Here is a 25879-nt window from a genome sequence, read left to right as displayed (position 1 = left end):
AGTGTAAATACGTGTGGCCTGGAATATTATTTTTCTCTCGTGTTGGTGGGGGAAAAGGCGCAGTGACACAGTGTCCTGGTGATGTCTGGGCATCCCAGGCTGGAGTCAGGACACTCTTTCCCCAGGCAAGGACACGGACACCTGGCTCTCAGTCTCCATCACTCAGCCTGTCCTCCTGGAGCTACGTGGCCAGACTGTTCATCTCCCCCCTCATATGCATGGATTTGCATAAAACAAAGACACGGCTCTGCCCGCAACGTCTGCCTTGGGTTGAAACTGCTGAGAGCCGGATCGACCAGACCACACACCACACGCAGCCACTCTGAGCTCGGCTGGCAGGCTGTCAGAGCGCAACATCGGTGCGGCGCAGCGGCGTGGCGAGGGAGCTGAGGATTTACGAGGCTGACTAAGATAGACACCCTCATGGTTTTCCACTTTCATTCGTTTAACATCCGTTACCTTGGCATTGTTTATACTCGACACCCCTCAGCAGTGAGCAGAGGGCACCTAATTCACAGTGATGACGTGGGAGGAGAATCGGAGCACTTAAAAACACTTCATCTTAAGATGATTTGTCCTTGTCTTCCCTGATGGCTTCTGTCCTGCTTCCCCCCCTCTTGAAGTTAAGTGGAGCTGGAGAAAGGCCAGCGACTGGTCCCACGCCCCACTTCAAGTAAATAACACACGAGCACAAGTACATGTAAACACGTGCGCGTACGAACATTCTTCTTCAATGCAATTCAGTTTATTTGTATTATTTGTATAGCCCATTTTCACAAATTACAAATGTGTCTCAGAGTGCTTTACAATCTGTACACATAGACATCCCTGTCCCAGAACCTCACATCGGATCAGGAAAAACCCTTCAGGGGGAAAAAAGGGAAGAAACCTTCAGGAGAGCAACAGAGGAGGATCCCTCTCCAGGATGGACAGGTGCAATAGATGTCATGTGTACAGAAGGACACATTACAGTTAAAACACATTCAATGAATATGACAGTCTTTCTTCACCATGTCACGAATACAAACTCAGAGCTCCTCTCGTCCTCATGTGTCATGACCGAGCACGTTAGCTATGGAACAATCAGGGACGCCATTACAGGAACAATCGGGTCTACGCTATACATTTGCCCGGTTTCCTCTCCGTCTGTGAATTGATTTCAGGACTAGAAGCATATTCTTCACTCCGCCTCTCTCTTGCTGTCCCACACACTCTCGCTTTTCCCTCTCGGCCTTTTTCCACAAACAATCTCAACACGTGGTTTACATTTGGATGAGTGGTTATAATGTGCTGGTTTTGCTGTTGATCCGGGACAACTGAACATGTAATATCGGTGTAGTGTGTGTGTGTCTTTGTGGATTTAAATAAGGTGGGAGAATGCATACAGTTATGTTCAAGGTTATTGCAACAGAGAGATAGAGAGAGATACTGGCAACTTAAAGAAGGTGTGTACTCTTTAGCATATGAATAGGAAATGACAAACTATGGTGTGTTATGTATCCATAATGGAAGCCTTACAGACATTTGCAATATGCTATAAAACACTCAATAGTGTATGTGGTGACTGTATCCTATCTCTATTTAATATGAGAGTGTAATATTAATGAATAATTAATATGGATTTAATTGTGTCGGTGCATAATAGGAATCAACGTGACCAGTAATAATTCAGTGTATTATAATCAGGTTTGATATTGATGGACAGCTGTTTTTTCAACGCTTGTTTAACACAACGTGACTTCATTCGCCGTTATGAAGAGGACAACACAGAGGAAGGAAGAACAACACAGCTGAGAGAGATCAAGAAACAAGTGTTTTACCTGAGGGGGGAGGGAGGGCACGGAGGACGGGGGCTTGAAATCACAGATGGAGGAATTTTCTCGATGACCTAAAGGAGCAGATAAGATTGGACGGACAAAAGAAGAGATCAATGAATATTAAGGCAACACACACATGCTGTCCTCTTCTGTACATCCTTCTTTTCTTCTGCTGCACGTGTGACTCTCTCCACAAAATAATCACACAAAGAAACAAGCAGATCCACTCTGAGCGAGATTCACTCTCACCTTGTCGGTCGAGTGAAACACAGCACATGTATCATAGTAAGCGTTTGATGCGGAGGGAAATGTAAAAATGTGCATGCAAATAGATTCTGCAGGCAGAACTCATGCATCAAAACACTGTAAGCACAAGAGACACAACTGCAAGATCTAAGCACACTAAGAAAATCTAAGAAAAGGCGAAAGAGTTCCATGCAAAGGCTTTTACACTCCTGCTAATCTCATTCAATGACGTAACTAATTGTTCTTAAAGGGAGAGGAATTTAATGTATGGAAAAATGAACAGTGCAGGGAGTTAATTTCGTAGGCGAATTGGCCCATGACGAACACTGTCAAAGGCAGCATCCTCAGAACGCTCACAAGTACGCATGTTGCTCGAGGCGTCCAAATAGGCTTTTTCATATTCCATAAATGTTGCAACACGAGTAATAACATTTGCTCTGCTCTTTGGTTTCTGTGCGCAGATGCCAAGCAAGGTTCCCTTTAAAAAGCTCTGGAAAATAACAGTTGAGGAAAATACTTTGCTCATACACTGCAGTGAAGGAACTTTTAAATAAGTGGATTTTCAAATAAATGCCACATAACTCGGTTCTATGGAGTGTATAGAACCTGCAGGAAAGCAGCAGTGATGCAGCATGGGGGATATTAGAGACAGAACCGATGCATTTCTATCACAAAGTGTAATATTTCATTAGATGAGTTACAGTTATTTAAAAACAGTACCAAATAAGCAAGAACTCATGTTGGATAAAAGACAAAATGGCACTCTGCACACACAGTTATGAGAGAATTCACGTACAAATTGCTGATTATTGATCATTGTAATTCTCTATAAATGAAATTTTCTGAACATGCATCTCCACAATACTTTAAAATACTAATAAAACCCAAAATGTATGTATTGAAACTGGGAGTGTGTTCATATATCTGGGTTTTATTTGTCGAAACTTGAAAAAACACATGCAACTTTGAAAGAATATATATATACAGGTATATTCCTTGTACATGTTCTTTCACCTTCTGTGCAATAGTGCTGCTGAAAGATGGTGTTTCATTTATTCAAGTCACAGGCTCTTGGTTTGGGTCCATTTACAGACATATAAAATTACCCCAGCAAGTCCCGACCACCTCATTACCAACATAACCTGCTGCCAGTCTTTCAAGGACAACTCTCTAATGGCACTGCGCGTTTCCGCTTCACGTCTATTTGAAGAAACACTGAGACTCTAGAAAGAAATATACAGAAAGAGCAAAGTGTACTCTGATAAAATAAGCAGCTTAATTGATCCTTGACGTCAGTTTAATTCTGCCGGAGTGAGTGTTTCTGTAGCGACCTCTCATATACTGTCCACTGTTAAGTGAGAGGAGTTTGTCGTGTCCTTGTGTCTGGTCACATTCACAGATGTGGCTGCCACCTGGCTGTGCTGAGACCCCTGCCTTCGTTACTGTTGCACATCCACTGTGTCCTATATATCTGCATTGCTGTTTTTCAGACCCAAACTCATTAATCATCATAAGTGTTAAGATATGTCAAAGAAAAATTATCCTTCAACATCCTAACAAAAAAACACTTTAAATTAAATAATATTAAATATTTGTTTTACTTTGACAACGTCCTTCAAAAAAACTAAATTGCAATTGGTAGTATTCTGTGGGTGGCATATTCTATTTTTTTGACAAAATTGTCAACTCAATCCCAGTTTATCACTCCCAGTCTGACTCTGGATATTAATGGGAAGAACAATGGGTTTAGCTTGCTAGCCACTGGTTGTTTGTTGTATCTTTGAAACACTCTCAAGGCAGTCCTTAAATGATGTGGGTGTGAGACTTACATGAACTACCATCATGACCGTCATGTATGTCCTGTGCTATACATATTTTTAAGGAAACGTATGTGCTGCAAACATTCATAAACCTATCGTATAAGAGTCATCAACTAGGAGCTATATTATGTGTACACTAACAAGAACAAGGACCACTTCTACTACTTCTGTGTTAAAGTAATTTGATTTTTTTTCCAATCGTAAAATCAAAAACATACTCTAGGACAATGGTGAAATACCGGAAATGGGTATTAAAAAAATGTCAGTGACTAGTCTTGCATTTACTGTGTACTGTCCCATGTCGGATGTGCATGTACATCTCATTTTTCTGTGAGTTCTGTGGAGAGGAAATGAGCTGCAGCTCCCCCGGGCACGGATTACTCTAATGACTTTGAGAGCAGCCTTGTGCGCCGCAACTTCTGACCTCTGCTCATCCTCTTCTCCAAAAGACGAAAAGAGACACACACACACACACATTTCACAGACATATTGCCACACATTCACACACACGCACACGTATTACCCCACGCGGGGGCTAATCGACCTTGCGTTAAGAGATGCAGAATCACACACAAACAGCAAGGTGACAGATCTTCTCTCGCCCCTTTTCCCTGGCACCACATATACAGCCTGGAGGAATTCAGACCCCAAACCAGCTCTTATTGTGGCGGGGCGGTCATGGCGTACTGCTACTTGAGTGAACATTGTGCTGCAGCTTATGCAGTAAGTCCGCGTAGAACCAACTTTCCATTTGAGTGCATCATTGGAAAATCAATAGATTTATCGCTTACACAACCGCTGCACACTAGTGCCACAGATATATAACGGGAAACATCTTTTGCAAATCAGATCTGTCTTCAAACTAATTTCATTCAGCTGGGGCAAATATATGCAGGGCCATTTATTGTTGGTCTGCGGATTTGTGTTTGTGCTGGTGCCTGCAGGCTGGCCAGTGTGTTCTCATTGCAAGTCTCTGTGGTGAGTGTGTACTCAGAATCTAATGCATGGACATTAAGAATCTAACTGATCTATCCCAATAAGTACCCGATGAAAATAAACAAGTCAAACAGCCTTAAACAGAAACCACTTTTTTTCTTTTTTTTTACAAACTACTTTAAACACATCAACACAAAAAAACAACGGACAAATGTAGAGCCTTGAGAGAAGGGACGCATAACTCTTGGATTAAAATAAAAAAGAGAGAAAATCACTTTTTTCTAAATGGCAGGGGCAAAGAGAGGAAAGGCAAACAAGTATATGCTCTTCAAAGGCATCCGATGCGTGTTTGTGGTTAATATGAAATATCAAAATATAGCAGCGCTAGTATTTAGATCAAATAGATGTAATTAGATAAATTGAGGAAGAAGGGGAACGGCTTGGCTGTAAATTGCGTGGTGTGTGCATGCTCAGACCCAACACTGGCACAGCTGCACCGAGCTGCGCTCACGATTTATCATCTCTACATCGCAGGAGCCAGTGGCCCACAGCACTATTAATCATCTGCAAAATCATTTAATTCAGCCCGAGCCTGACTATTGTCTCAGTCTCTCCCTCACTCTGGCAAATCAGCCACCACAACCACGACGCACACACACACACACACACACCTCAGAGGAAATAACACCAAACAGAGTGTTGGGTCAAAACAGGCTCTGTTTTTTTTTTTTTATCCCTGGCAGATGGTGCACACGTTGTTGTTTTTTTGATAGACATTTAACAATTATTAAATTCACATTGACAAAGACTACTCGTAAGATAACAGTTGATCACTTAGTGTGTTGTTAACAAACTGCGTGGGTCATGTCATGAAGGGTACTCTTTGTGTATATCCTTTGCCCACACACACTAACTCTGGCTAAAAATGGTTGAACTAATCCAGGCTGAATATGTCCTCAGAAACCTCGGTGTTTCTTCAAAGTGGATTTTGGCACATTGGTTTTCCTGTTCCAACAAACAAATTGTTCTGGAACACGGAAACAAGATGCCCACTGGGCTGTTCCTTGTCCCAGAACTTACAAAATAACTTTTTCCTCCAGTGTTTCAGAAAAAAAGTGTCCTTTTCACTTTGTGCACCATGTTATGTTGAACGAAGACAAAATCAGATGACTGAACAACCAACTGCAACGCAGGACCGGGTTCAGGCGCCGAGCCGCTTCCTGCCCACCGCGGCGGCTGCCATACGTTGGCACCGTCTCCAGCGCCCCCTCACATGCCTGACATGGCCGTGCCCTCACTTGCAACCCACCTCACAGAGAGCATGTCTCCTCCAGGCCCACTGACAAACAGGATAAAGCGGGGCGAGAATTGGGGAAAGCCAGACGGTGACGGGAATGACATACAGTGTCTGAATAACACAGACTGCGAGCACACGCACACACACACACACACACACACAAATCAGGAAGCAAGCAATGTCAAAAAGGGGCAAGCAGATGGTGCAAATATAGAACATGCATAGCCACAAGAAATCCAAATAGAGATGTCATCCTCACTACATCCTTCAAGGAAAACACATGTACACTAACACCTATATTTAAGTGCACATCCACAGCCACACACACACAGGCACACACCCCTGCACACACATGCACACACAGAAGGACACACAAACACAGATAGAGAGTGACTGACAAACACATACACCAATCACATGCAACAATAAAATTAACATAATGTGATTATATGATACACACATATCAGGTTTCAACCACAGATGAAAATGTAAATTGTAGCCCAACATATTTCAAATGAGATATTATTTCATCCGACAGGTTTAATTACAAAGATGATTTAGAATTGAAATTGAGTTTAATTTTTTTTTTAAATGTCCATTAATAATAATTCATGTCGTTTTTAAGGATCATTGTGTTGTGTAAATGATTATCAGTTAATTTGGGAATTTTTATTAAGAGAAAAATATATATTCAAAATTTCAACTTTTATCATATAACGTCTTAGAACAAAAGGCAAATGTGGACCAATCTTTGTTTGTGTTGGATCAACTCAGTCAAACAGGACCGGATTGTTGCTCCGGAGAAAGGAGAAAGTGTGTGTGTGCTTTACTGTTTTGTTTGTGGGATTTATAGTTTTGGGTAAATTGAGCAAATGACGGTACAGCAACATGTTCCGGTTCGGTCAGGCTGCATGGCGCGTCTCTGAGAATGAGCGTTTAAGAAAACACAAACTGCACAAATGCGTCTATAAAAAGTGTTAATATGTGGTGCAATAATCTCCATCACGTTTGGATTCTATACTTTCATGATGTTTCAATCACAAAAGCAAAAATAAAATTCAAGACAAGTCAAAAGAAAAGTGAGAAACTTATTGAAGACAATTACATACATTTATTGCATATCATTTAATCGTATGAAATGAAAAGAACGAGCACATATGAACATCACATATGGTTAGTGAGTGAAATAATTTTGCACAGCAAAATCTATATATATATATATATAAACTATATATAATATGAAATATTAATTAACATATTTTCAAGATTTATTGGCGAAAGGTATACTCCCTCATTTTGTACATGCAGGGTGTCAATCCCTGACGATCTAAACAATGTCCAGACATTATTCATTATAATAATTGTTATTGCTTGGCAAATATTGAGTCAGTTTCCGATAAAACAACAACCTCTCCTGAACTGATAGTAAAGTATCAAAATGTTACGATCAAATCGTAAAAGAACGTGTGATGTGGAGAAGACTAACTTGTTTCCTCAACTTACACATGATTTTTTGCGTGTGCATTTCAGTCCAAAAGACGTCAGAATACGTTGAAAACACATATTTCCAAAAAGCATGGTAATTTACTTTTGACTTCTCTCGCAATACTTTTTGAAATACATCAGTGAAATGTGTGGCGACGACCAATAAGAGCTGTCACCCTTCTGCTTCAAGCACATGCTGCACGAAGCCTCGCCTATGAACGGCACACATTGGAGCCCAGCCAATTTCTCTAAACCATTGTTTTCAACACTTTTGTTTAGCAATCGCCTTTTTTTATAATGATCATATTAGTCTATATGATTCAACCTGTAGCACGTTTTTTTTCTTCTTTTACAACTGTTCAACTTCTGTATTTGAATAATACGCTTCGTGGTTAATGGTTGTCAAATGCAGAGAGGAATATCTTTAAATAACAATATAGGCAATACAGGACTACACGTGAAGGGATCGGTGAGTTCCTTTACAGTGAAGTCTTTTTCTTTCCCCGCCGATCAGCATCGGGCATTCACTGCAGCCCTGATGACAGCTGGTGGTGGTGCACTTCAACACAGCTGAAATGCACTCTCGTATGAGGGGGGTTGGGGGGGGGGGAGTCTTGTCACTTTTTTGTTGCTGTCCCAAAAAAGTGAGGAGGCCATAAAATGAAGTTATGAATGCCATGCTTTTTGGATTCATCCGGCAAGAAGAACACATCATCAAGCACAGAGAGAAAAAAAGAAAGAACAAAAATGAAAAAACCATACATGTCCAGCATGCAGGGAAGTTCAATAAAACATCTCTTCTTTTTTTTAAACAACAATGAATAGTTTGTAATGAATACAGTCTGTTTGTTGCTCGACACAAAAAGCAAGCATGAGATGAGGTGGCGTCAAACGGCAGGCTCACAATCCAAGTTTGGCAGAAGAAAGAAAAAAAAAGTTTTTAAAAAGGACCAAAAACATATTGTTGATGGATGCAGTTTGACAGGAATCTGTACACTGAATCTGTACACTGTACACTGGAGTGTACGTAGTGCTTGCATGCACACTTCGTATACTGCAGCATAAAGTTGGATAAACTTTCAAAAACCGAATTTTTACCCAAACACTTCAAATCTAATGAACATCGATGAAAAACAAAGAGGCTATGCGTAATATACTGGGTATGATAGCAAAACTTAAAGATGAAAGTTGTCCTAATCATGTCTCTCCAAAATAAAAATAAAAACAACAAGGAGGACAAAAGCGCTACACATCTAAAAACAGTCGCAGACGTTTCAAAATGTATAAAATAAAATAAAGTAAAAAGTTGTCAAATTAGTTTTTGGTCTAGTAGTTTTTTTTGCGCCAAATGAAGAAAAAAAATGTTTCATGAAAACTTTTTTTGTAAGCGGGGGGGGGGGGTGAGTTAACCCATCTGCTTTTTCACGATTATTATCGAAACTCACATGAAAAACTCCGGGGATGAAGGGTTGTTGTCACTGCTGGATCCATTTTCTCGGAAGCCGTTGCTGATGAGCTTATCATACTTTTCTTTGTACGCGTCCCTCTCCCGGACCAGCCTGGAGATCTCCTGCTTTAGGTGATCGACCTGCTGGACGAGGTGCGTCTTCTCCCCCTCCAGGACGTGCCGCTGCTGGACTCGCTTGTACCGGCAGGACTGCGCGTAACCCCTGTTCTTTAGGGTCCTCCTCTTCTGTTTCAATCTCATCACCTCTTCCTTGCTGACCCCCCGTAGCTGCCGGTTGAGTTCCCGCACTGTCATGCTGACCAGCTGGTCGTCTGAAAACCGGTCATCCAAGCGCATGTGTGGGTGAATTGACCCAGAAGTGCCGTTGGACTGGACCCCGGGCGCTTGGTGGTGGCCGTTGCTGTGGTGGTGATGGTGGTGGTGGTGGTGCTGCCCTCCGTTCTGAGCGGCGGCTGCGGCGATGACTGCCGACACCACCGCCGCGGCGGAGCCCATCTCTTCCCCGGCCATGGTGCCTCCTGCTCCGGCCGCGCCAGCAAACTGCTGGCCCCTGGCGTAGCCATCGAACGACTGGAGTTGGTGACTGCTGTTGATCAGCGCCTCGACTGCGTCTTCGGGGCTGAAGCCCAGCGCCTCTGGATTCAACTGCTGTTGGTAACCGGACATCCAGTAGAAATCCTCTATGTGTGACTTCTGCTCGCTCCCCGAGCCCGGACTGGGCGCCGAGAAGCTTGGAGAAGGGGGCACCGAGCTGCACGGCGTGCTCATCGGGGTGGAAGACAAGGATCCCCCGGCGATAAGGCGACTGCACTGGCTGATGTTGCGATCGGGCTCCACCGGCTCCTTTTTCACTTCAAACTTCATCAGATCGAAGTCATTAACATATTCCATGGCCAGGGGACTGGTGGGCAGGTCGGAGTTGCTCATTGCCAGCTCTGATGCCATCCTCTTGCTGCTGACAGTCCTCCAAGTGGGGTGAAGAGCAGCTGTCAAACTGGGTTGGTTGGCAAAGAAACGTGAGCCAGTGGGGATTTTTTAAAGCGTTTTTGTCTTGATTCTGAAGAAGAAGAAGAAAAAAAGAAGAAAAAAAAGAAGAAGCTTTTTTTTTTCAGCGTCCTTTTCTCAGCGCGTGAGAGTGGAGTTGTTCTTTGCGGAGTCTATTGCACAGACACACCAGTGCCGCGCGCACGAGTAGCGGGGTCCCTTCTCAGCATTTGGAATTCGGCGGTTTTGTATTTCAAACATTTAACACTTTAACGGTTTCTTCATTAATACATTGCGCACGCGGAGAAGGGGAAGAAAAAGACGAACGTGTAGGGGAGTCAATGCAGCCTCGCGCGTTACACGGCGCTCACTGGTAGGGCGATATTTTAGAGGGATCACACAGCAGATGAGTTTAAGAGCATTGTAGCTGCCCTGACGTCAGTCTGGGAATAGGAAATTGACTCGGACGAAGAGCCAATAGGGTCTCACACTCCGGGAGCTAATTAACATATTAGTAGGCCGACAGAAACTAAACTTTTCGCAACTGTCAAAAGCCGTCAGCTGACTGTCAGCTGGGACTCGGGCTCTGAACTCTTTGACTGCTATTCTCCTCTTTTATGTCAATTAATACACGTTTAAAAAATCTGTGATATTATGTGACGCGTGCATACTGTAACGTAATTAACATATAGGTACCACTGTGCTGGTCATACCGAGAGAAGAGAATACTATTATTAATAAATCCAAAGTTGATACGATTTGATACATAACTTTTTTTTTTAACTACAGTGTATCATAATTACTTACCTATATTTAATAGAGATATTGTAACTGTTGTCTTTGTCACTTTTGTATCCAATGATAAGTAGTCTTTATGGCACTATGTTTTTTCTTCTATAAAAATCACTTTAAATGATTAGTTACATCTAATATTCCTATGTGTATGACGATGTAACTTCAGAGACAATTGACCGAAAATATGAAAGGTGTAGCGGGGAGATTCGTCATGCCTCTCCGTAACATTATAAAACTCAACACTGCCACCTTTTGGACATAACGGTGCACGCGCTTCCCCATTCAACACGACGATCGTCCACACAAATTCCAAACAAAGAATAAAATATGTTTTAAAAGGGATGGGAACAAATATTTATTGATAATAAAAAAAACATGCACACAATATAATTGTATCTTTACTTTATTCCTACATTAAGTAGAATACACCCCTGTGTATGAATCTCATTGGAGTTATGTAACAAAGTGAAAGTAAATACCATGAACCCAGTGTTCCATCCAAACTGATATTATGTCCCACTGCCATAAAAAATACTTTATCTAAGCACTGGTCCAGGCGTTGCTGTGGAGTCATATAAACCACTCTCGTACATTGCACTTTATCTCGGTTCAGAGGTCTCCTACTTTTAATTGACTCACGTACAACAGTAAAATAAGTCCAGTGGGTATTTCTAGTTTTCAATGAGATGTGTGTCGCATATAGTGAGAGTGTCATATGGGCTTAACCATGTGGACCAAACAGTGTTTTTTTGTCTTTGCTGTAAATAATATTTTGATTTAGCTGTTTTTATTTAGCAATACATCTCTCTTGTGATACTTTTTTATATTCTTATTTCACAGGCAACTTAGTTCACTGCTGGTGTCAAGTGATACTGACACAAACAGCAGACAGGCTTGTGAGTGTGGCTTATGAGGGAGTCCCAGACAGAGAGCCACCCAAAGAGTATTTAATTTCCGCCTGCTTCTCATGCATTAGCTTGGATTCATCGACAAATATATCTTTAGTTTGAGACTCAAACCCCTAAGTTGGTGTTGTCTATTGCATTGATGGCAAAACATTTAAATAACACATGTCAGTTTACTCCTTCAATAATAATGCAATTGGTTTGGGAAAAGAGTGATGTAAGCTAAACTAAGGCTGGGTCTCGTTGGCCAGTCGAAGTGTTGATTTCTCTTGCGGCCTCTTTTGACGTGGTGCTGACAAATAACCATTTCTTTCCTGTGACAAAAGCCTATAATCATAGTATCTCTCTCTCTCTCTCTCTATCTCTCTCTCTCTCTAAGTATATGATCTCATCATTGTGTATTTTTAGAACCCTGGGTGTACACTATTTAATGATAGTACAAATCAGTCACATCCCTGCTGCCAAAAGCTGTGGAAGATGATCCTGCCAATCAGAGAGATACTTTTCATAACCATAAGGAGTTCAACACGTCGCTGTGGTTGTCCAACACTGTGGCAAACTCTTTTTTAGTTCCCCCCGTTACATGTTTTTTTTCTGTAGTAAGTGCACATAAACATACTGACAGATACACAATATACGGTAAGTATCTATGAAATTTAACTTCACGAAATTCAATATTTTTATGCTACTTCTGTTGAAGACAGGATCATAAAAAACACAACAATGAGGTCAACCAAACACAGCGATACCAGTTGCTGAATGCTCCAGTAAAGGGTTAACTGGATGCATCTGCTTGCAAGCGAGTACAACCCTGTGCGTGAGGCTCAAACTAAACCCAAATAGATCCCGATTGTTTCTATTTCCATTCTGTTGCCGTGTCATCTGTTCAGGCTTACCTGCTCATGGGAAGGCACAGCGGTGGCCCGTTCCCCGGGGTACGGCCACAGCGGAGCGAGACTAATACACAAGCGAAGGGAGAGCTCATTAGTCATGACAGGAGAAAGTGGCGGGCCTAATTTAGCTGCTTTTGTTTCTTTGAAGTTATTGATGATGCAGAGCTGAGAAAGATCTACATGGAGAGGAATCGGGCCGCTGTGGAGAGAATCTATCAAACCAGGAAGGAAGAAGTGTTGAGGTCAAAGAGCGATGCAGATCGTTTGAGATTTGAAACGTGATAATTTCATCAGTCCCATTTTGAGACTTTGTTGAGTCAATAATAAAACTGGAGGATTTTTTAAACCAAAGCAAGCACATGAAACCGGTTCAGAATTACTCATTTAGACTTAGACACGTACCAGTGTATTGAAAATCACATTGTCAGGTTTTGGACTGACTATTACCAAATTAGTATCTGCTGTTGACTGAATATTTAGATTTGTAAAAACAAAATATTAAGAACATTCTTAGGAGTTTCCTTCTCACTTTTTATTGTCATAAATCTGATGCCACAAGATGACTTCTGGTTGAGTTCCTTGAGTGGTGTTGGGTCAGTGAGAAACCTCTTGTCAGTTTATTGATGTTAAGACTGTAAGTCTTCCTTTTAAAGCGAGAAGGGCCGAGTTATAATGTCTCCCTTTACGCATTCAAATACTTTAAATTTACAAGTTTGTGAGGGCGCAGTCTGTCCCACTGTGAAATTGGCAAGTCTTTGAAGGCTCTCTTACTTTATCGTACTCCGTATGCACACTTTTAATATGTCTGAAGACCTTGTTTCAGGGAATAAACGACAATGTTTGAAGATAAATCTAAAATATTGCATTGTTAATTACAAAGAAAAGAAAGCGGTAAGATGATATTTCCTTTTAACGAGAGAGAGAGATATATATATATATATATATATATATATATATATCTATATACTACCGTTCAAAAGTTTGGGGTCATCCAGACAATTTTGTGTCTTCCATGAAAACTCACTTTTATTTGTCAAATGAATTGAAAATTGAATAGAAAATATAGTCAAGACATTGACAAGGTTAGAAATAATGATTAATATTTGAAGTATTAATTTTGTTCTTCAAACTTCAAGCTCAAAGGAAGGCCAGTTGTATATCTTATATCACCAGCATAACTGTTTTCAGCTGTGCTAACATAATTGCACAAGGGTTTTCTAATCAGACATTAGTCTTCTAAGGCGATTAGCAAACACAATGTACCATTAGAACACTGGAGTGATAGTTGATGGAAATGGGCCTCTATACACCTATGGAGATATTTCATTAGAAACCAGACGTTTCCACCTAGAATAGTCATTTACCACATTAACATTGTATAGTGTGTATTTTTGATTAATGCTATCTTTATTGAAAAAACAGTGCTTTTCTTTGAAAAATAAAGACATTTCTAAGTGACCCCAAACTTTTGAACGGTAGTGTATATATATACACATGTTGGTATCTAGCACATTCTGTGTGTGCTTGCTGTTATGATGGAAGGATGGTGACTTCCAAATACTTTTATTTATGAAGAACACAATTGAAATATAAGCATTGTAAAAAGTAAACAGGAAAAGGTCCCAGGAAAAAGACACAGAAATACCACATCCATTGCACTTTTTTAAAGTTTGTAGAGATATGCAAGACTTCTGTCCATAGTTTCTCTGAAAATTCTTTGTAATGCAAACAAACGTCAATCCTTTAACCTGAACTCCGCAATAACACAAAGAGTGTCATCTAGATTAGACGACTGGTGACGCTATCAGTCTAAAGCCGTCTCATTACGGGGACCAATGGAGGCGACTGAGTGGAAAGAGCAGAGGTCAGTGAGTTGTTTACTGTTTGTCTGTTAGCGCGCGTGTGTGTGTCTGTTAGCGTGTGTGTGTGTGTGTGTGGTTGCTTGGTTCCAGTCAGGGCTCGATAAGGCCATCTAATCAGCGTCTTTACATTCCAACACCTTTGTAAGCAGCCTTTACCTGAACCCAGTGCAGTATCCTTGTCTGCCTCGCTGAGTACCTGGAACCTGATAGCACCTGCAAACACCGAGGCAAAACAGGGAGAAGAAAAAAAAAAAGTCATGCGGCTTTTAATATGACAAAAAATAAACTTTGTTTGAGCAACGCTTTTAACTTCAGGAAGAAGCAGAAATACAGCCTACCCGTGCTTTGCATCTCTGCTAACAGTGTAGAGCTGGTATTGCTCTGGGGCGATGCAATCTCATAAACAGTTTAGTGAGAACAAAAGAAGCTGGAATATCAATTTTCACCCCGCCAACAGAATGTGGGCACAGCCATGTCATAATTACCTTAATCCATTAGTCAGAAGGAGGGTGAGGCTGCGAAGGGTGCGACAGAGGACAGAGCAGACACAACAAGGTCAGGAAGAGAGCAGATCTGTCGTCTCGGGGCCTTTGGATGGCCACTCTGACACTGGTGGAAGTCTTCGATGGCCAGCAGCTTGCGGGCTTTGTCTGCCCGGAGAACTCGAACGTACAACCCTGAGCGAGCGTCAGTCCGGCCTGAGGCAGAGGGACCAGCAGTCCACCAGTGAATGTCTTACAGTCCTGTGAACAGCACAGTCACTCGTGTTTTCTAGACTGAGTGTCACATGACCAGGAGTGACGGAGCTTTGAGGTTTAATCTCCCACATTTATTTCACTTCTCACCCCAACTGAATATTTGTCACGTTAGATAACACAGTTGCAAATTAATACCATGTGGGGCCTGTAAATGAGGCTGCTCGGTTCGCCACATGTAGAGTAATCGAAGAAGACTGGTCAATATTGCACAAGAGCTGGCAGAGAGGCTTGAAAATTAGCCATAATTACATTCACATGAACATAATGTATTGGTTTGCTGTCATGGGTAAGGTTAACGTGTCTACAATGTAATGGTATATTAATTGTTGGATAGCTTTCCAGGGTTATCTCCTCGATGCGTTCACACGACTGAGACTTAACTGTGTGTGTGCATGTTAACCCTTTTACCTATTGTGTGTGTGTGTGTGTGTGTGTGTGTGTGTGTGTATGCCAGTGTTTGAGTGTCAGTACAGTATGTGTGTGTTTGAGCTTTGACTTAAAGTTAAAATAAATACATACAGTCCAATGACTAAACAAAGGTATACTTTACATGATGATGAGAGACACATTGTGTACATTTTTGATTGCATCATTGTTTTAAATGAATTTGTGTACAGGAGCAAAATATGTTGTGCAATATTGCAAATCAACATTGATACTGAATAGGGCCACGGACGTCATCTTTAAGTTATCAACACTTCTCTGATGCAAAACAAAAGAACAACACAAATCATTTTTGAGTTTGTGTCAGTTTCAGGGATATTGTATTGGCTTGCAAAATGCATTATTAATATTGTGTCCTCCTCCTTAAAGCTCGGGCCAATAGGAATTGCAGCAATGTATGCAGGAGGTGTTGCCTCCTACAGGAGTCTGGCAAGTCTCAGCCTCCACCCCCAGCTGCTCTTGTGCCCTTGAGCCACTGCAGCCTGAAACTGACACTTACAATAACGTTTTTTTTTCTCCTCACAATTACAGAGAGTTAGCGAGCCAATTACATCAGAATCCAGGAGGATATATCAGCGAACACCACCGGTTGTCTTCCATATCTGAATTGTCTTGTAACACTCTTTGCCCTGCCGAAAACAGTGTGGTGGGTTTGTGTATCTACTGTATGGGGAGGAAGATAACACACTAATCACATCCCCACATGTCTCAGTAACAAATCACACAATCTCACTTGTATATATTTCCTTATCTGTCATGTTTTCCTGAGTAATTCCTCACCTCCAACAGGGTCATTGCGCTGGATTTAATGAGACTTTCTCTTCATTGTATTCACAGTGTTTGTCAAATATGCCGATATACAAGCCATCGACGCAATGAAGATATACAGGAGCAACGGCTGTGCCGTTAACCACAGTTTAACAAAATCATTTCTACAAGGGTTACCACACACGATAAGTCCGTCATTGTGTTTCTTGTACACAACATAGATAATACCGTAATTATTAGAAAAGTCATAACTTTGCATGTATATGGATGATTAGGATGCTGTCGATGCCCGTCTTGTCGTGTACATCTACATCGTAGATATTACCAATCACACATCGCACATGAGTAAGTAAATAGGAACACACAGAAGTGGACACAATGACACTAGCCCGTTCACAAATGCATGCATGGCTACTACACAATCGCATGGAAGGGGGCACACATACGCATGCTCATACCCTAATGAGAGATTTTCTGACCTTTCTTCATGTACCCCAGGAGAATATTGATGAATTCCCTTTTAAAAATAACTCTCGCCTTGTAGGGTCATTAAATGATTTACAGTTATTTCACCAACACATAATTATTACATTTATTATGTTGGACTGTACAGGTTTGGGCCATTGTGGTAAGAGGTGGACCTTTTAACACACAATAGAGTTGATTACAAGTTTATCTTTCATAAATACACTTTACTTTAATGTTCCACTGAAGTTAATATGACAAGAAACACGTGTACAGCTACGTTACCCAATAGGAAACTAAACGAGTAGCCTTTACAGTGCTTTGTCGGAAGCTATTAGAGCAGAGTGAGAGAACACAGTGTTCGTGTGGGCTCGGACTAGTCATGTTCAACTTTCCCTTCACATCCTGCAACTTTAAAACTCAGGTCCTGAATTCAAGCCATTTCTAATTGTCGGATTTGCAATGGCATTTAATTCCTTTATCGTTACACAATCTGAACCTTTATGATGAAAACCTTTGTCACGATGAAACGTGAGCGGATGAATTTTGTCCCCTCTCAGATCATCCCTATTACCCGTGTCAAATCAGACATCATCTAACATACAGAGCTAAGTCATCATCGGTAATGTCACATTTGGTCTCGTGGAAAAAAGACGTATCGCCACATTCGAATCGCAAGGTTATGGAATTATCTTAATCAGGGCTATTTCTGACCTGCAAATGTGCATCGCTTCTCTTCACTGTGCTACCAATTCAATCAGGGCCTTTGTGTGTTTGAATCCTGCTCCTAATAATGATATATTTTCAATTGTTACGCCGCTAAACTGGATGAAATGTCATCCGACTGATTGTGAGCATGGCCCTTCAAACACTCCCTGTGGCTGAGGCGCTTAATGTTCATTTGAGCCCTGCGTTCAGCACTCGGCATTAAAATCTGACTGAAGCCCAAATGAAAATGATTTAAATGAACTCATTTGAGGAACATTTAATTACTATTGGAGCGTAATTGAATGTTTCTCTGAAGTGCTAAGTGATTCCTAATGAAATGAGAAAAGACTGGGGAGATACTGACGAAGCTGAACACATATGCTGATAGTCAGGGCCAATCTGAGTGAACAAAAAGAGCAGATAAGCATCTACTGGATGAATAAATACATCACTGCTAAATTATCCTCAAAAAGCCAAACACAAGCGTACAGAGTTAATGCAAGTTGATGCATTCTAAAATGTAAGTAGCTGTTTAGTATAAACAGATGTCAGTAAAGAGATAGATGAGTTGGGTGGAGTCCCATACAACAGAGAGATAAGTGAGTGAGGGGTAATACGATATTTACAGGGCAGGTGTGCTGCTAGTCCAGTAAAACCCCTTCCTCAGGACACATGTTGTTAAGCTGAGATACTATTGGACCTCCCATTATAGCCCTGCACATTTCATGGCTTCTGGGAATTTCCACATGGCAACATCCTCCCACCTGCACCATCCATTACAGGGGATCTTATTCTCGCACTGCTCTCCAAGTGCATTTGTGTGTGTCTGTGTTTCTGGAAGAGGTAGAGAGAGCCTCCACATGTGTATGCAAGTAAATATGTGTCCGTCTTTACGAGTGGCAGAAGCTGCAGCTGCTCCCCCCAAGGCCCTCGGTGTCTGGAAGCCCAATGGCCTCAAGGCAGAAGATTTTAAATGAAGCTCCTTGTCGGCTTTAAGCTAACTGTCAAAACCAAAGATACCAATATAATACAGCACATATGAATTGTTATGTTGCTTCCACACTCTCTGTCTCATCTTCTCTCTCTTTCCCTGAGAGAGCCTATATCTACCAACTGTATCTCATTGGTGAAAGTATATTCTGTATGTGTCACCGGGCTGCAACATAAAGCAAGCGGAAGCTGGTTGGTTAAAGGCTGTTAACGCTTTCATAAGGTTCATTCTAGAGTATACAGCCATGCAGTTTGTGTGGTGAGAGCATTTCCTGCAGAACAATGAGACTCCAAGCTTGTCTGACAGAGACAGGAGATGGGGGAGGGGGGGGGGGGAAGAGAGAGAGAGAAAAAAAAAGAGAGAGAGCATCTAAACCGCTTTGGCCACTAACCTGATGAAATTCCAATTTCTTAAATTGCAAACATAACACATGATCATGATTCTGAAGTGATAACCATTTCACAACATATTGATACCCTTTGCTTTCTGGCGGCATGGCTACACACACAACCTAACTTTGGGTAACTTTTTATTCCCAAGCAGAAGCTCTGCAGAGCCTGGCCTCTGCTACACTTGGCAGACAAAAATGCAAATAGGATACCCTTAAAATTCAAACATTATACCCACTTACATACATTTCCATGCTGCCAGTCTCAAGAAAAGAATCGTCAGATACACTTGTGACTTTGTAACAAACCGTAACAAACTCCGACAAATCTTTCTGAACTTGAACATTAACTTTTCCAAACAAATGCCAAAGAACTGTTGGGAATATGCCAGTTGCGGCTTCGTTGTACTTTTAACTGAAGCATGGGGAACATGTGTACTATTATCCCAACAGCTTGGACTCTCGCCAACCATTGAGTCAAAGCACCCTACCTTACTCCATGCTGAGTAAAGGACGATATATAATACATTTAGTCATACACAGGTATAGGGAATGTTGAACTGTATAATGTATGTGTTCAAAGGTTTGATTCACCTTTGTAAAAAAGAGTAGGAAACAACAGTTTGATCAAATAAAAGATATTTTGAAAGAAGATTTCACTGATGTTCAGCTAATGTTTAAGGTTCGGTCAGAGAGTCAAAAGACAGACAACATAACAACATTATTCCTACACAATGTGTATCTAAGTGTAGCTGTAAGTAAGAAGCCTCAGATGCTATGTCACAACGTATTGCTTCAATAGAGGTATGGCCTCAACGTCTCATCAGCACACAGATGTGTCCATAATCTGACACCACACACTTGCACATACACACATATACATGGACACACACACAAGTATACTATGTGAATTAGTTTAATTCTCAAGCTAGACATCACATGGTTGTTGTTCATTCAGACCAGTTAAAAAGTCAAATGACCCCAGTGCTGGACACACTATGGAGACATACAGGACTTAATTGGCTCATAAAAGCTCTTAATCTTAATTGCGGTCAGTGACTCCAGAGTTGTGGCATTGGAGTCCACATGGACAATGACACCCAGTAGTCGGAGTCCATCCTCTAACCAGACTGACATTCCAACCAACAATTCCAGCACCGGGCCCACCGATCCAGACCGAAACACCTACTCACAAAAACAATGGGCATCACTGTCCGCACACAAGGGCAACCCTCTTCGGACCCTCTTAAATCCTGTCCCCTCTGCCCCACTGCTCCTTAATTGTGTTATTAATCTTAACTTCTTCATTAGAAGTAATCACGTTTCTTATATTAATGTAATGACCATGACAACAGGTCAGGTCCGGGCAGTGCGTTTGCTACCAGGGGAGACTTAATCACAACTGAGTTTCAAATTCCATTTGTGTTTTTAAAGTTATAATTTTACATCACATTAGCATGGTTGTTTTTTGTTGCTTTCATTTTTGTAAGTCCCGACAAAAGAGTACTCTTCTACGTCCGTAGCTATATATAAATTATCCCCAAAAGAAACAGTTGTCATAATAAAGCACATTTGCCAACTCCAATGCACGTGGACCATGTCTACTTTTCCTGGCAATTCCCAGATATATTCCGTTAATTGTTTCTCAGTTTATTTAAGACCCATAAAACTAAAAAAGTAAATGCTGTCCAAATGCTTGTACTTCTTACACACATACATTATTTACACCATATAATTATGTGTTAATGGCCGATGCTGCAATGTTGTGAGCAAAATCTGGTGTGTAATTCAGCGTGAGATGAATTATCCCAGATGTAATGGAAATAGCATCCGTCCTACTGAAGTCTAAAGTCATATTTTAATGTATTTTCTTTGAAAACAGTGCATGTTGGCCAGACATAGTGCTGCTGGCAGCCATTTCTAATTGCCATTTATTACACAGGATGTAGATTTTTTTGTCCAAAATTTATATATCATATATACCGTATCACATGTAAAGCCCTCAGAGTATATGAAACGGCTCCGACAATTGAGTTTAGGGGGATGATGTTGAAATAATGACTGACAAGTTCAATATTAACAAGGTCATGTGTCTGCTGCCCCGCTTCAATACCGATCAATGAGTAAAATGATTTGGCAAGTGCTCTTCCACAAACAAAGTGGAAAAATGCAATAAAGCAAACCTGTATCCCACTCATGCGTTGCATCATGAATTGATGGAAGGAGTCACGTTTGCCACAAGCGCGTTTGTTGAAGGCTGTTTTTTAAACCATTTGCAGCGAAAAGCAAACTCGCTGCAGCGCTGTGCGAGAACCAAGTCTTGTGCAACGCTCCCTCAAAAGAACATTTGTTCACCATCTGTGACCGCTGCTCCCACTCCATGCAGCGTTGAGGCAAAGAGGCAGAGTACGGCTCACTTTCTCACAATGCACATGGAGATGTTGCTGCTGGATCTTTTTTTTTTTTTAAACCTTCTCCCTCCAACAAAAATATAAAATGAAAGTGATAAATCAAGTCCTATCTATGACAGGGAATCACGAAGCCTCTCTGGGATCATGAAAACATAATCACTGCATAAATTAAACCCCTTTTTTTATCACCAAGACCCCTGGCCAGTAGAGTGTGTTTTGATGACAGCTATGTGTTTCCTGTTGCGCCCCCCATTCAGGCTGCAGCTGGCTGTTAAACGTATTAGACCGGGCTGGAAATATTGCACGGGTGCCAGGTAGACTCTCCTGTCCACACACACACACACACACACACACACACACACACACACCGACAAACCGTAGCTACAGGATGTCAGGAGAATTAGTGTTTGTGATTAAAAGTCCAATGGAGAACCATATTTATCTCACATGCTTGCCAGCAGGTGTTAGCAACATTGTGCACTGAAGGACACAATGTTTTGATATTATACTCCAAAGTATTTTCCAATACACCGCTCCATTTCAACTCCTCGCAAAACACATTCGAACAATACTGTAAGGGACTGAGGGACATGTAATGTTAACCTGATATGTGAAAAGTGTTATTGTGTTTACAGGAAGAATTTGTTCCAGATAAGAAGATTAGTTATGGCAGTTACTGAGTTCAGGAGGTCAGTGAAGGTCTCATGACCTCTGTGTAGCTGTGAAACCTGTCAATCATCCTTGCTACCTATGGGGGTGGGTGGGACACATGAACATACTTGGGATTGGCAGAGCGAGTGAAGTGGGGATATAGTTGTTTGTGTTACTTGCCCGTTGAGAGTTAGTCTATGACCTGGACCAGACAGAAAATAATGTGTAACGGTGTTGACTTTAGTTTGGCGTAGGCTGCGGCCCGCAGAAGCCTGTGTACTGTCCCCGAATAAAACGGCAATAAGCAAGACAAAGTCTCGTAGCTTTCCTGAACCAGGGTCGCTACAATACGGAAAACATGTCACAGTCAAGTAGAGCGAGATGTTATCAACGTGTCACAGTGACTCAGGCCAGAGGACAGGATTATGACTCAGACTCGTATGACGTCGCAGCGACATCAACTGAGTGAGCTAATACAGACATGCCTCTTCTTTGTTAGCTTTCTCTCTTTCAGCGCACTCACATTCACATGTCCACCCGACACTGTGTCATTGTCCAGCGCTGTGGGATCGCTCCGCTTTCTCCTTTCTCTTTTTTTTGTTGTTTGGTTAAGTGGGGGCCAGAGGTTCGTCTTTGTCTATGTAGGTGGAGTTTTGGAAATCTGACTTTTTAAACTGCCTAGTGACAGTTTGCTGTCCTCCAATCAGAGTCAGCTGGGACTGAACATGTACCGTTTCCTGTTGGAGAGCATACTGTATATACTAGTTTACTCAGAAGCATAAAAATCATAATTCAGCACCATATTTTAGATTTTTTAAAAGTATTTGTTTGCACAATTCAATTCAATTCAATTCAGTTTATTTGTATAGCCCAATTTCACAAATTACAAATTTGTCTCGGAGTGCTTTACAATCTGTACACATAGACATCCCTGCCCCAAAACCTCACATCGGACCAGGAAAAACTCCCAAATAACCCTTCAGGGGAAAAAGGAAGAAACCTGGAGGAGAGCAACAGAGGAGGATCCCTCTCCTAGGATGGACAGATGCAATAGATGTAATGTGTACAGAAGGACAGATTTAGAGTTAAAATACATTCAATGAATATGACAGAGTGTATGAATAGTTCATAGTAGGCATATTCCACGATGGAGACCTCCACGATCCATCAGGCAGATGGCGGTGGGGAGGAGGAGGGCGGAGTCTCAACAGGACAGTGGCGTAGTCATGAGCAGGAATTACGACCCAGACGATCCATCAGGCAGATAGGATCTATGCGTCTCATAGGGTCCGATGACCCCATGAGACGAAAGTCAAAAGGACTTCCGGGAGAAAGCAGAGTTAGTAACGTGTGATTGAGAGATGAAAATTCATCTTAAGGAGAGAAAAAGAGGAGATAGGTACTCAGTGCATCCTAAACGTCCCCGGCAGCTATAAGCCTATAGCAGCATATCAAGGGGCTGGACCAGGGCAAACCTGATTCAGCCCTAACTATAAGCTCTGTCAAAGAGGAAGGTCTTAAGTCTACTCTTAAACGAGGTGACTGTGTCTGCCTCCCGGACTGAAATTGGAAGCTGGTTCCATAAAAGAGGAGCTTGATAACCAAAGGCTCTGGCTCCCATTCTACTTTTTAAGACTCTAGGAACTACAAGTAGTCCCGCATTTAGTGAGTAGCTCTCTAGTGGGGCAATATGGTACGACAAGCTCCTTAAGATATGATGGAGCATCACCAATCAAGGCTTTGTAGGTTAAGAGAAGAATTTTAAAAGTGATTCTTGATTTTACTGGGAGCCAGTGCAGAGCAGCTAGTGCAGGAGTGATGTGATCTCTTTTCTTAGTTTTAGTGAGAACACGAGCTGCAGCATTCTGGATCAACTGAGGGACCTAAGAGATTTATTAGAGCAGCCTGCTAATAAGGAGTTGCAGTAATCCAGTCTCAAACAAACGCCGCGGAACCAATTTTTCTGCATCTTTTGAGACAAGATGTGCCTGATTTTGAAATATTACGAGATGAAAGAATGCAGTCCTTGAGATTTGCTTTACGTGGGAGTTAAAGGACAAGTCCCGATCAAAGATAACGCCAAGATTCTTTACAGTGGTGTTGGATGCCAGGCAATGCCGTCTACAGAATCCACATCACCAGATAATTGATCTCTGAGGTGCTCAGGGCCGATTAAAATTACTGGTTTTGTCTGAGTTTAACATCAAGAAGTTGCAGGTCATCCATGTTTTTATGTCTTTAAGACATGCTTGAATTTTACAGAGTTGGTTGCTCTCCTCTGGTTTTATCGATAAATATAGTTGAGTGTCATCTGCATAACAATGAAAGTTTATGGAGTGTTTCCTGATAATATTGCCCAAAGGAAGCATGTATAAGGTAAATAAAATTGGTCCAAGCACAGAACCTTGTGGAACTCCGTGATTAACGTTGGTGGTTATCGAGGCGCCGCTACAAATACAAACTGAGATCGATCTGATAAATAGGATTTAAACCAAATTAGTGCCGTGCCTGAAATGCCAATCGACTGCTCCAGTCTCTGTAACAGGATGTCATGGTCAATGGTGTCGAATGCAGCACTAAGGTCTAACAAGACCAGGACAGAGAGGAGTCCTTTATCTGCTGCCATTAAGAGGTCATTTGTAATTTTCACCAGTGCCGCCTCGGTGCTGTGGTGTTTTCTAAATCCTGATTGAAATTTCTCAAATAAACTATTATGATGTAGAAAGTCGCACAACTGATTTACCACTTTCTCAAGGATCTTGGAGAGGAAGGGAGGTTAGAGATCGGTCTGTAGTTAGCCAATACCTCTGGATCCAGAGTGGGCTTCTTCAGGAGAGGTTTAATAACAGCCACCTTGAAGGAGTGTGGTACGTGGCCTGTTAGCAGAGACACATTGATAATATCTAATGGAGAGCCGCCAATTAAAGGCAAACGCCTAAGCAGCCTCGTCGGGATGGGGTCCAAGAGACAGGTAGAAGTAGAAACCGTTGAAAATAATTGGTCACGGTTGATAGGAGAAAATCCTCCAAATATACACCAGGGCATACAGCGGTTTCCAAGGCCATTCCACTTGAGAACAGATTGGCACTGGTTATGGGCAAGAGATTATTAATCTTGTCTCTAATAGTTAAAATCTTTTCATTAAAGAAGTTCATAAAGTCATTACCACTAAGGTTTATAGGAATGCTCGGCGCACAGAGCTGTGACTCTCTGTCAGCCTGGCTACAGTGCTGAAGAGAAACCTGGGGTTGTTTTTATTTTTTTCTATTATTGATGAGTAATAGGCTGCTCTGGCATTACGGAGGGCCTTCTTATATGTTTTAAGACTATCTCGCCAAACTAAGCGGGATTCTTCGAGATTAATTGAACGCCATATGCGTTCAAGCTTTCGTGACGTTTGCTTCAGTTTGCGGGTCTGAGGGTTATACCAGGGAGCAAACCTCCTCTTCCTCACTGTCTTCTTCTTCAGAGGGGCTATCGAGTCCAGTGTCATTCTCAGAGAACCTATGGCACTGTCAACAAGATGATCAATCTGGGACGGACTAAAGTTAGACCAGGAGTCCTCTGTTATATTGAGACGTGGTATCGAATCAAATACAGAAGGAATCGCTTTAAATTTAGCTACAGCACTATCAGTTAGACATCTAGTGTAGAAACTTTTGTACACCGTAGTATAAATTCAAAAGTTATGAGGTTGTGGTCTGACAGAAGAGGATTCTGTGGGAAGACGCTCAAATGCTCAATGTCAACGCCATAAGTAAGAACAAGATCAAGTGGTGGCCAAAGC

The 25879-nt window shown here is 41.7% G+C and overlaps 1 protein-coding gene across 1 annotated transcript in view; it reads right to left on the bottom strand.

Annotated features, from left to right (window-relative positions):
* Window positions 1-13092, bottom strand: part of mafa (MAF bZIP transcription factor a) — a 71585-nt gene extending 58493 nt beyond the window's left edge. The window contains exons 1-2 of the mRNA XM_056413574.1: window positions 9047-13092; window positions 1821-1888 (exon numbers count right to left, since the gene is read on the bottom strand). Of these exons, the coding sequence (XP_056269549.1) occupies window positions 1861-1888; window positions 9047-10014 (996 nt within the window). The 5' untranslated portion in view covers window positions 10015-13092 and the 3' untranslated portion in view covers window positions 1821-1860. The remainder of the gene's footprint in view (window positions 1-1820; window positions 1889-9046) is intronic.
* Window positions 13093-25879: the final 12787 nt, after the last annotated feature.

Source organism: Pseudoliparis swirei, chromosome 4 (assembly GCF_029220125.1).
Source record: "Pseudoliparis swirei isolate HS2019 ecotype Mariana Trench chromosome 4, NWPU_hadal_v1, whole genome shotgun sequence".
NCBI lineage: Eukaryota > Metazoa > Chordata > Actinopteri > Perciformes > Liparidae > Pseudoliparis > Pseudoliparis swirei.
Note: the sequence above shows the minus strand (reverse complement) of the source record. Positions and strands in the feature narration are given on the sequence as shown.